General features: G+C 37.9%; 1 protein-coding gene across 11 annotated transcripts in view; it reads right to left on the bottom strand.

The window, feature by feature from the left end:
- DAAM1 (dishevelled associated activator of morphogenesis 1) overlaps positions 1 to 13,215 on the bottom strand; it is a 202,787-nt gene that overhangs the window by 41,912 nt on the left and 147,660 nt on the right. For 8 of the 11 annotated variants that reach the window (XM_072629337.1, XM_072629338.1, XM_072629339.1 and 5 more), the window contains 4 exons: positions 12,807 to 12,994; positions 11,442 to 11,738; positions 11,032 to 11,139; positions 977 to 1,006 (listed from right to left, as the gene is read on the bottom strand). In XM_072629337.1, coding sequence (XP_072485438.1) covers positions 977 to 1,006; positions 11,032 to 11,139; positions 11,442 to 11,738; positions 12,807 to 12,994 — 623 coding nt within the window. The remainder of the gene's footprint in view (positions 1 to 976; positions 1,007 to 11,031; positions 11,140 to 11,441; positions 11,739 to 12,806; positions 12,995 to 13,215) is intronic. The other 3 variants (XM_072629345.1, XM_072629344.1, XM_072629346.1) reach the window with 1 other exon arrangement.

The following is a 13,215-nucleotide window of genomic DNA, read 5'->3' as shown; positions in this document are numbered from 1 at the left end:
ACACACACACACACACACACACACACACACACACTCGTAAAAATAAGGTTTCCTCATATGTCAAAAGATGAAATCAGAAACAAAGACTACAATCTGGCCTTCAAATGAAAAAACACTGAAGAATGACACATTTTAAAAACTATTATTTAGAGGTACAGATAGTTTGTGATGACAATACGATCAAGCATAAATTATTAATGAGCATTTCCCCCTCTGTATATGTGTACTGGCCCCCCAAGCTCCCTCCCTGAGAGAACTGCCACAATGAATCAAGATCATTTCGGGTCTTCTATTGGCCACTTGAGACATGTGCTGTCAGTATTCATTCATTCATTCATGCTAGAATTATTTGCATCACAAACACCCAAAAGGTTGAACAATAAATCCTTGCAGACTATTTTACATGCACCAGGAGGTTACCAAGTATAACTGGCACCTTATCATCCTGGAACAGGACAGACTGTTCAAGGGATCAGTTCAAACTTTTGATTTCCAGAGCACATTTGTTGCCTACTCTTCCTGCACAGGTAGCCAAAGACATCAGGGATCAAATAAGAGGACAGACACAAGAAACACAGTTTTTTATTTATTTCGCCACAGTTAAATAAAGAAGTGTTAGAAGAATCGGCAGAAAGAGCTTATGAACGAAAATACGCAATTTTTACGTCATTAAATTTCAGGATCTGTAAAGGCTTTCTAGGATGTTTCAATGAAATGCAGGAAAACAAGATAGCTTTATTACTAAATATCAGTTTAACTTAAGAGGGAAAATGTTGAAGTTGCTTCAATTGTCTTCCAGGCATCCTGAGATTCAGAGCACACATGCAGTGTCTGAATGAATCCTGCTACAGTTAAGCATACAATTTGATTTTCAGCAGGCACTGCATTTTTGTCTACAGACAAACATGACTAAGAATTTTCAAGTTGGCTATGAGCCAGTTACATTAAACAAGACTTTTGGCAATTGTTCCCTTACCTGCTTGGAGTTACTGTTGATAAAGAAATCCTACAGCCATAGCAGAAGCATGGAAAAGGCAATCAAAAACATGCAGTTTAGTAGTCACAGAAAAAATCCCCAACAAGTCATCAAGTGTTCAGGAAAACTGGTAAGAGTTACATGATACGAAGGCATCTACCATCATCCCACACGCTGTTGGAACACGGACCTTCTTACATAGCTCCCAGTTCTTGCTCTCTCACCATCATCTAGCTCTTTCAGTGCTACCTTTCCTCAGTCATTTGGAAACCTTCTTTCTTCATTAAACAAAGTCTCTTTCATCCTAGACTTCTTTTTTATTCTTCTGAAAACCTAGCTCCCCCTCTGACAGACTTTGCATCACAGATTAGCCTTCCTAGTACTGGATGTGCCTACCCTCATGCTCCATGACACACTGGTCCAGGGGAAGGAAGAAGTATAAATACTCTTTGCTTCTCCTCATTGTCATTACCAGTAGCCATCATTCAACCTATTCACTCTGAGGTTTCCTCCATTTGTTGATACCACCTGTCCAGATCCATGTTACAGTCATCAAGTGGCTTTCATTCATGCAAAAGGAGGTCATTCTTCCTCCATTTTCAAGGAGATCAGGAGCTCAGAGTCTTCCTTTCTATCTATGCTTTGTTTTTGATAGCTACGTTATGCGTTGATTTCTCTTTCAATGCCCCATTCTCTTGGTACAGTCACCTTTACAAATCCCATGACTCACATCTTCATCCCACTTCAGTATCCTCATTGATGTTCATACTATGACTCAACATAGCTGAAGTACCTTCATTTCACTGAGCTTTGACATTCCTCTGGCTTATGACCTATGACTCAGTGAACCAAGAGAAATGGAACTGAGATGGGAACTAGGTGGATCTGGTTGAACAACTCGATCAAAAAAAGGATGATGTCAACATGGAGAAGGTTCTCTAGGAAACAGTCCTTTTCCTCATCCTGTTCCACAGTTTTATTAAGGGAATAGTTATCAAATTAGCAGATAGCATGAAGCTATATGCTGAACAAAATTAAGACTTTAAAGGTTCTCAATAAGATGAGACCCCTAAGTTTTCCACACATTATTCAATTATTCAACAAACATTTATTAATAAAGGAAACTGAACAGAAATAGATTCAAAGTCCTTAACTTAGGTCAAAAAGTCACCATGGCATAGAATGTGATTCTGACCCACAATTACAGCAATGGGAAGGATATACGAGACCTGTGAGTGCCTCTAAGAGATGAAAACAAAGAACTCTTAAAATGAAGGGAAGAAAGTCTCCAATAGAAAGAAACATCATTGGCATTGTTAGAGTCCATTTGTCTCAAATGTTATTCAAGGAAGCTATTACGAGAGATTAATTCCTAATTTAACATACAGAAAACATTTGAAGCAAGGGAAAATGGAAAATAAAGAGGTATCTCACATAAGGAAGTCATAGCTTTGGTTGAATTATTTTTCAAAGCTGGAAGGACTAAAACTTGGTTGTAAGAAGTCCATCGCAGTTTTCAGGCCAAAAACTTGCACAAGGAATATTTGCTCATTGTATTCCTTACGGTCTCATTGGTCCTGGCAATACTGCCAGGGTCAGTGAGCTGTTTCATAAAATTCCTCTAGTGGGAAGCAAAACGTTTATCCTCCTCCTATCCCACGCATCCAAGCAGTGATAGCTTTCCTAGAATAGCATTATTAAATGAGTCAATAACCAACAAACAACTTTCCCTCTCAATGATGTCAGTTTTCCTTTGTCCCTGAAGGAATAGCAGTTTTCCTCTAAATCCCCAAGACTCCCCTTCCTTTCCTTATAAGAGTGCATTCCTTTCAAAGGCAGAGAAAACTCCATATAGGAATGGGCCCCAATAGTTCCTCTTAAACTACTCCCTCACCTTCAGGAAGGACCACACCTACAGCACTTCAGCCAGATGTAAATAGATCCTTTGTTTTTCATAGGTCTCCAAAGGAGAAGCTTCTAAAAATTTCTGATAATTCATTTTCTGATGTAAAAATCTCACAGCAGGAAATCAGAATTCTAGCCCATGCTCTTCATGCTGTGTTCTTTATATGAAAATTTAAGCCCATTTTTTTCTGCATTTAGCACCATGCCTGGCACATAGTAGGTGCTTAATATTTACTGATTGAGTTGGTTCAGCTTTCAAGGCAGTTATAAATCAGCAAGTCATCATTGTCTATCCTTAATCACCAGCACATGAAGATGAAAAAAAAATGCTGCATCTATAAGACAAAAATGCTACCCTCTTATTTTCTCAGAAGATAATATACTAAGAGTGGGCACAGCTTCATGAGAAAGTATGATTAATTCTCTAAGTATTCTTTGCCTTTGAAGATAGTGACACTACACAATATAGCCTTTCAAATGTTCATTTGAAAACTAATATTAAAACGAATGTCTTCATCCAGATGCTAAAGATTCAATTTTTTAACTCTTCAATATTCTGATTCTTATGACAAATGATATGTTCTATACTAGGTCCCTACCCATCTAAATCTAGTTAGAAAACTAGACTTTTTTTTTTTGTTTGGCTACTCAGTGGGAACACAGGCAAGAAGAGGACATCTCTATGTACCCTGTCCTAGGGGAGTTGTTCATACAAGCTTCTACTGTAATAATATATGTACCATTTCATAAATATTAACATCCTCCTTGATGAGGTGCTTCAAATTTGTAATTATTTGTAAGCCTCAGTTCGACAGCAATGCATCACACTAAAAATGAACTAAAGTTCATACTAAATGAAAATCACATTTTGAACTTTTTGAAATATAAAAGTTAGTAGTATTGCAATCAGTTGTAAACAAGAAGAAATTACCAGTAAGTTCACCAAATGAGTTTCCATCACTATCTAAAAAGCACTACTAGAGCAGTCAATGGTATCTCTTGTGATACTTAGGAAGATATATGTTCCACAAAACTTCAGATGACCAAAAATGTCCACATCAAACAGTCCTTGACTGAACCTTTTGTTTTGCTTGTCAAAGAAAAGCTGCTCAAGCTTTTCTCTGTAATGTAAGATGTTTAAAAAACAACAAAGTCCTCTTTCCTTCTTTTTTTGCTACATTCTCTCCTCTAAATCTAGACCTTCATCCCTACCTATTCTCTGTGAGCTTCTAGGTCCAACTGCCTACATTGACCTCCACAGGTACCTCAAACTCATCATGTTAAAATTGAGCTGATTAACTTTCCCCCTAAACTTACTATTTCTTTTTGACTTTCCCATTTGTCTACAGCATCACCATTCACCCAGGCTCCCATGTTCTTAACTATTTTTTAATCTTTCATTTTTTCCTCCTCCTTTAACTCATATCCAATGAACTATCCATCGTCAATTCTGCCTCCACACCAGCTCTCATGGTCTACTCCTCCTTTCGAGTTTTACTGGAATCATCAAGTAGGCCCCCTCATTACCACTTATGTGAACAACTGCAATGACCCATACCAGACCTTTCTGCCTCTGCTCTCTCCCTTTTCCAAACAGTTCTCAGACCACTACTAGAATAATCTTTCTTTCCTATAAATATCACATCATACTGTTCTGCTCAGAAACCACTTACAACTTTCTATTTCCAGACAAGTGACCTTCAAACACCTTTGCTTGCTATTCAAGGACACCTATAGTCTAGTATTCTATCCCACTACCCACCTTTCCAACTTTTCTCATTATCTCCTTCCACATACTCTATGTCCCAGCTAACACAGACTAATCTGTGTCCCAACTCAAAGACCCCTCTCCACTCCATGGAGCTTTTCTCGTCCTTCTCTTGGAGGCCTATTTCTTTGGATCTTATCTAGCATTGCTTGTAATTCTTTGGGATCAATCAATCAAAATTTATTAAGCTCCTACCATGAGCCAGGCATCACAGTATTTGGCTGATATTTGAAAGAGACCTTAGAAATGATCTAGTGCAATCCCTCTTTTTTGTTTTTCTTCTTTACAGATGAGGAAAATAAGACCCAGAGAAGTTAAGTGACTTGTCTCAAGTCATAAAAGAAAATAAGAAAACCAAGGTATTGGGTTTCCTAGATTCTTTCCACTGACTAAATGCACTTATTATGTAATGTCATATATTACAATTATCTGTGTCTTATCATCTTACAATAGGCTATAAATTCCATAAGGATAGGCTCATATTTTATCCCAATGTTGTCTCTCCCCACAGCTGGCAGTGTATAATTTTGCTGCTGAATTCTGAACAGGGAACAAAATGGTCTTGAACATACTGCATTTACTACTGAGAAGTGCTTAAGTAGGGCACAAAATGATCATTCAAGAGTAGATTTAAATCACGTTTCTCTTGATTTGAATAAAATGACTTCAAGGAACTTTTATTTAAAATCATACTTTAAATGTTGATACTATTTTACCACTTTAACCACTCAGATCGGCTCACATCCTTAAAACAGGAGCCATAGAACAAAATGCTATTTGCAAGGGCCCATCTTAAAGATATGTGTTGAGGTAACACATGAAGTCACTGGATCTCTTTTAGTTCTTCCCATTGATCTCCAATTGAGATTAGATTCTGTCAAACCCACCTCCCTGTACTGATAATTCCATCATTCTGAAATCTTGTGAGATTTTTCTAAGTCTGAAGATTTCATCTGGTAGAACCCTCCCATTTTACAGAAAAAGAAAACAAGGGTCAAAGAGATTAAATGCCATCCCTAGACAAATAGTATGTCAGAAGAGGGATTAGTAGAGAATTCATGTGTTCCTGTCTCCATCATACAGCCTCTTTCATAGGTGACAATACCAAATTGTTCCTTTTCCTCTGTCTTTGGAGATGGAGGAAACTAACCTTTCACTATAAATCAGAGGGTAAGTGACCTGCTCGTTCCAAATAAATGAGTGACTACACCATGGGAAATTACATCTTTAACATGGGAGCAGTTTTCAAGGGTGATAACAATTAAGTGGTACTTGGCAAAGACTGAAGGGTAAATGAGTTCTGTCTTTGGTGCTGTTATTAATCAGAAAGATGTCACGAGGGCCAGAGGAGGATGATTCAGCTAATAAGCTTCCTTTAGAATATCTTAAATATTCTGTCACAGAAAGGGCCACTTATTTCGGTTCCTCCTGTAACAAATTTATTCAAGTGGTTTAACTTTCCCTTCTGGGATATTAAAAATTATATTTAAAAAAAATCATCCCTTCTCAAAAGCACTGTTTCAATTTCACTACTCATCTGTTTTAAAAGGAAAACCAGACTTAATTATTTAAGCTAAGCAGCTGTGTTGAAACTTCCCTCCAAAACACTGTCTCAAAATGTGCCAATGCCTCATGCTTGGAAGTGTCAGGAAATAGCAAGATTTACTCCCTCTTTCCAAGCTACCTTAGTGTTTAAACACATCAGGAGTTTTCTTATCTGGTCTAGTCCGTGACTACTACAGATTACTTAAACAGCAATTAGTTGCTATGGCAATTACCCAATTATAACACTTTCTCCACCCTTTCTTTTTACCAGATCTCACATACTGTCTGTGTACCCATCCCAGAGCTTTTTGGCACAGGAAGACATCATCCTACACCTTCTGCTGAAAGCCAGTTAATTACAAGTCTTGTAAACTTGGGCCTTTTAACCACCTGCCATTAAAATAAATGCAGCCCACATGCTCAGACATGAGGAAAACCATTATAAGTGTCCAGTACTTTTGATTTTTTTTAAAAACTCTCTTCTTGAAATTGCCAGGTAGTTGTTCATGCTTTTTGATCAAAACAAGCAGTCATTACAGGGGTCAGAAATGAAGATAGTACTTGGTATATCTAAATAGGTGCTGGGACTCTCTGAACTGTCCCCTAACAATATATCTGAGTCTTACTTCATTCTGTGATATTACCTTTTATGTAAAACAGCTTTTTATATAAAACCACCTTTTAATGAGATGGTCTGGTAACCAAAAAAAAAAAAAAAAAGTCGGTGTGTCATAATGGATAGAGAAGTAGCCTCTCTGCTAGGAAGGCCTAGATTCAAGTTCTAGCCTCTGACATATACTGACTGTGTGAGCCTGGGCAAGTCATTTACCATTTCCAGGCTCTAGGAAGCACTTTTAAGATTACAAGTTGACTTGCATTGCTAGAAGGAGGTTCCTTCACCCCGAAGTTCTTTATACCAATGAAATCACAGATCTGGTCCTTGACCTTACACTTTGGTAATCAAAATCACTTGGATGGTGTCTGAGATTTATTAAGCTATACTGAATTTGCTTTATAGTGACAGATATTATACAGTGGTATGGTATCCTCAGCATCTGCCATGTAATCATAAATAGCATCTGGATAAATGTTAGTTTTTAAATAACACAATTTCGTTTTATCTAAATTCGATGATTCTCTTGATTGCCAAAGCAGAAGGATATCTTTATAGTACATCAGAGAGATTGCTAATGAAGCATTTTGAACTCCAAGAGTTTAATATTTTTAGAATCAATGCTCTTTAAGAATTCATTTCCTTTTCCCTCACCACCTCTCTTGTTTATCATAGAAGTGCTCTAGTTTCTGGCTTCATGATTTGAAAAAAAGCAGCACCACTTACCACATTTCATTTAAATAATTTTAAGAGTTTCATCTTGTATTTACACAAAAATAAAAGAGTGTAACTTGGGATTGGAGAGAAGTCTTCTATTTATAAACTGAGAGGTATTCTTTCTTTATGGAATAATTCAAGGCATTTGATCTTTGGTGAATTGAAAGCAATATTTAAAGTGATAAACAAGGTAAATCTGAAAGAATCCTAGTTTATCTTCGGGTGGTTACTGCTTTGACTCCTGCAGCTTTCCAGATACCCTTATTGACCATCCTGGATAATTAAACCAGACCTAACCAAAACAGGAGATCCGCTGCACTCCTGAAGAAAACTGATCACCGTGTTGAATGATAGGGCCAGCAACTTATCTGTAATTCATCAGGAAAGCAATATGCTCTCAACTGAGCGGTCCCATAACTTCTACAATTACATTTAATTCCTCCCTGTATACATATTCCACAAGTTCATTCCCACTTAAGGGGCACCACGATTCCCTTTCTCAAGTCCTTTAGTTTTTGATAATTTCACTTATTAGTTCTTCTCAAACTGTTTGACTTTTCTTTTCTGAGCCTCTGCTTTTCTACTCCTTTGCAATTTTGTCATTCTGGCTTATGTTTTATGATTTAATACTAAATATTCATATTTTATCATTTTGCTCAAAACTACCTCCCAAACTACCTTGAAACCACTTTATTTCTACAACAACAAATAAATTCTGTTCAAATGTATTTGAGGTAAAAGTAGAAATTCCAGAATCTGAGTGTGAGGTGCTTGGCGACCATGACTACATAAGTCTGGCACAATCCAGAATGTAAGTTTTTGTTCTGTTTTGTTTTTTTACTAAGATCATAATTTTTGTCCTGTTGCTGTGACCAGACTACTTTCCTTTTTCTAATAGCAGCTTTGGCTTCTCTTATTCTGCACATTTAGTGTCTCCTTACTTCCCAGACTCTTCTCAACCCTGTTTGTCATTTGTAAGCCTTGATGACAAAAACTCTTTTCTCTCCATTTTTTTCTCGTCCATCTGTCTGGCAATAAATCTTCACCAGAATCCAGTTCCTTGATTTCTCACACACTTCTAACAGACCCCATCTGTTCCACCAAATATCCCAGCTAGGAGAGTCATTTGCTACATGCACAAATCAGCTTAGAGCCATGCAAACCAAGGTTTTCAAGAACTAAGTGCAAAACACTCCTCAATCTTTTGCCAGATTTCTCCTCCTTTTCATAGTCAAAGACCTAGAAAAAAATTCTCTATTCTCGTTGCCTCTACTTTTTCTCCTCTCACTTAGCTATCAATCCCTTGCAATTTGATTTCTAGTATCATTATGATTTGTTTGTTTGTTTGGCTTTTTATTTGCATTTTCTTTACTCCCACAACCTAGCCAAGTGTCTAAAACACAGTAAGGAGTTAATAAATGCTAGCTGACTGACTGGAATTCTGAGTGTCATACAACTGAAACTGACGTCTCCAAGATTGCCTATGATCTCTTAATTTACAAAATCTAATAGTCTCTTCTCAATCTTCATCCTCCTGATTTGCCCATCTCCTCTTTATTTTATATATATCCATATATGTACGTTTTCTCCCTTTATAGAACGAAAGCCCTGGAGGGCATTTTTCTCCTGTCCAACCAATCTTTGATATTTGACAACGTTTACCATCCTTTCTCTTCCTGGGTACATCCCTCTGGGTTTTCATGGTACTATTCTCTTAATTCTCCTTCTGCCTGTTGGATTATTTCTTCCCAATAAGTTTTGCTAGATGACCATACATGTTCCACACTGCTAACTGTATTAAAATCTCTTTTTTGGATCCTTTCCTACCTGCTCTCATTAGCACCCATAGATTCTATTATCTCTATGCACATAACATATATATATATATATATATACACATATATATACACACATATATATGTATATATATGTGTGTATATATATATGTATGTATGTATATATAATTATATTCAGTCCTGAGCTCAGTTCCTTATCACAAGCTATCGATTAGATATTTCCAATTGCATGTCCCCCGGACATCTCAAATTTGACATGTCCAAAACAAAAGTATATTTTTCCTCCAACCCATGCTACCATGCTTCCAGGCACACAGGGTCATCCACAATTAGAATCATCCATAATTTCTCATTTCCACTCACAGCTGCTAAGTCTTGTTTATTCCACTTTAATAGCATCTTTGGCATTCATCCTCTTCATTTTACTCACAAGGGCACTCTTCCCCATCTGAGTTCAGATTCACATCACCCATTAGGTTATAAGCTCCTTGAGGGCAGGGAATGTCTTTATTTTATTCATAGCTCTAGTGCTTAGCACAATGACTGGCACATGGTGGGTGCTTAGCAAATGTTTATTGACTGACTCATCGGCTCTCACCCGTACTATGGCAGCAGACTCCTAAGTGGTCTCTCTTCTCTCTAGTCCATCTTCTAAACAATGGCAAAAGTGACATACCTAAAGCATAAGTCTGATCATGTCACCTCACTGTTCAATAAACAGCAATGACTCCCTATTACTTCTAGGATCAACTGAACTTTTCATTGTGTATGGCATTTCAAGTGCTTCATAGCATGGCCCCAAGATATAGTTTATACTATTCACCTTCATGTACTCTATATGCCAGGGTGGGGAATCTGTAACCTCAAGGCCACGTGTGACCCTCTAGATCCTCAAGGGGAGCCCTTTGACTGAATCCAAACTTCACAAAACAAATGCCCTTAATAAAAGGATTTGTTCTGTAAAATTGGACTCAATCAAAAGGTTGCACCCCAGGACCTAGAGGGTCACTTGTGCCTTTGAAGCCATAGATTCCCCACCCCTGGTCTAGTCAAATCACCCATCTTAACGTCTTTCCCACATGACATTCCACATCTGTGCCTTTGCACAGGTAGTCCCTTGACCCCATGCTTAGGATGAATTTCCTCCTCTCCTCTGCCTCTTAGAATCTCAGATTTCACTCAAGGTTCAGATCAAATGTCACCTCTTACATGAGGCCTTTCCTGATCACTACCCACCATGTTAGTCCCTCATCCAATGGCCTTGTGCTTATTTTACATACACTTCAAGCATGATACATGGTCGATCACAAGAGGGCAAAGACCATTTCATTTCTGTCTTTGTATCTTCAGCGCACAGGGCCTGGTACATAACAAGAGCTTAATAAATGCCTGTCAATTGATTGATACAATGTGTGTTCCTTTTATGATTAACACTGTCCTACAGGTGGCCCATCTTCAAAAGTCAGAAATGCTCATGTTGCATAAATCGAGCATCTGCTTAACCTAGGCACACAGGCTCTTCTATGCATTTGTGTGCTAAGCTATGCAACAAGTAAATCTTTTGCAGAACTAAAGATGTTCAGGAATGAGGCTGCAGTTACTGGGTCTGAATTGATCTAATATTCCTTTCATTTCATGTTGTGGTGATGGATGATAGCCACAAGTAGTGTGGCTAATTCAGTGGCATCAGGGAACACATGTTTCTGCTTACCTGCTGTCTCTGGTAAGCTGAAAAAGTCCTTTCTAGGTCTTCAAGATCGAGGTTTTTAAATACTTTCAAATCATCAATTTCGGTCCATATGGTTCCTTCCAGTTTGTTCTGAAAGTATCAAGATGATAAAATGCTACATTTCCTAACACACCAAAAAAAAATTTCAGTGACAATTGTATTATAAAGATTGCTGCTGTATTGACTCATTCATTCTGTTGAATGTTGAAAATGTACTTATTGGTCTGGATAAACCAGGTGTCATTCATTCTGAGGTTTTTATCTCTTAAATCTCTGTGGAAGCAAGGCCATTGAATTCACACTGAGAAAATCAAACCATATAATAGTCAGGGTCATTTTCCTTTACAGTGAGAGAATCATATTGCCCATTAGGCACAAAATAAATGGCTTACCTCAGGGAGCTTTGACCAGTTGAAGGATTTCAGGGCATTTGTGGGCTGGGGAATGTTTTTCTTCTTGAGGGCCAGACCAAGAGGAGCACCTGGAGGTGGCATTATTCCTCCTAAAGGAGGAGGTCCTGGTGGGGGAGGAGGACCACCTGGAGGAGGTGGTGGGAGAAGATGACCTCCACCTGGCAGAGGTGGTGGTGGAGGGGGAGGAAGAAGAAGAGATCCTGGGGTAGATGGGGGAAAGGGACTGCCCGGCGCTCCAGGTGAAGGGCCACCAGGAACTGAGGCACAAACCGCTCTCTGTAAATGTAAAAGAGGAAAGGAAGGGTGATCAATAAACAATCTTTCAAGGAAGTTTGTTTGAAGTACCTTTTGTAGGTAACCGAATGGTATAGTAGATAGTGTCTGACTTGGAATCACCAGAGTTCAAATTCGGCCTCAGAAAAGTTAGCTGTGTAATCTTGGGTACATCACTTCTCTCAGAAAGTTTCTTGTTGTAAAATGGGCATAATAGTAGCACTTTCATACTGCTGCTGTGAGGCAACCTACATAAAGCATTTTGCAAACCTTATATCCTAGCTGTTATTTTAGGCTTTGGGGGCTAAAATGGAGATTCTATCATTATGTAATAAAATGTCGGTTAATATGAATTAAATATTTCCAAAGATCAGTAGATTAGTAATGATTAAAGTAAGTGAATAGACAAATCAATCTGAGATTTCTTCAGCATGTGGAACTCCTGGGATACAACTCCTTTTACTAAGAGCAGACAGGCAGAGTTATGAAGGGAGTACTCCAGAGTCACACAAACTCCAACTGAAAGTATCTGAATCTGATGCCAAACCTAGCACAGCATCCACCACACCAAACCCCTCAATATACAAGGTGTCTACAAAAGGTAATCACTGTGATTTTCCTGTGACACTTCTTGGATCATTCATTACGTTTTTGTTTCACCTTATATTTAACATTATAATGTCCATGTTCTAAGTACTAAGTCCTTGGCCCTCTTCATAACATTCTTCATAAATTTAGCTTTTGGTTTAAGAAAAAGGAGCCTGAATCTCATTAATGTGTATTAAACTTATAAAAACTCAACTGCAAATACTACCACCCTTTCTTTTTACGCCCCCTGCCCCAGTAAATTAACTTGCCTTTCACATTAACTATGTCTACCTTAAGGGCAGGGACAGTCTACACCTCAAGCTTCATAGTTATTGTGATGGTAAATAAGATGACAGTTCTTTCATTTTATTCCACTAACCAGAAATCTAGTTAGGTATAGATGAAAAACTCTGGACATCTACTGGATCAAAGTCAGATCTCCACATTTAACCATAAATGGAAAACTCCACAAAGTCCCCTCACCCTGCTGAGTTCTTGGAGCTGTTCTGTGAGGTCAGCCACCTGTTGCTTGACTTGCTTATGTTCAGAGGACTCTTTTTCAAGCTTTTCTTTCATTTTATTTAAGGTCTGCATCATCTCTTCTTTCTCTTGAGTCTTGGCATCACATTCTCTTTCTTTCTTTTCCAATTTCTGCTGCAGATCACTATGTTCTACAAAAATACAACATGAAATCATTTTGTCAAAGGGACTCTTTGAAATTATAGAATTTTATATTAAAAAAAAGTCATGTAGGGAAGATGAGAAAATATTTTCTATTTGCTGGTTTACTTACCCAATTAACATGAATCAGTCAGTCAACAAACACTTACTAAATGCCTTCTATATGCCAAGCATTGTGCTAAGCATAGGGATGCAATGAAAGGTAAAAGAG

Source organism: Notamacropus eugenii, chromosome 1 (assembly GCF_028372415.1).
Source record: "Notamacropus eugenii isolate mMacEug1 chromosome 1, mMacEug1.pri_v2, whole genome shotgun sequence".
Taxonomy (NCBI): domain Eukaryota; kingdom Metazoa; phylum Chordata; class Mammalia; order Diprotodontia; family Macropodidae; genus Notamacropus; species Notamacropus eugenii.
This window is presented reverse-complemented; position numbering and strand designations above follow the sequence as displayed.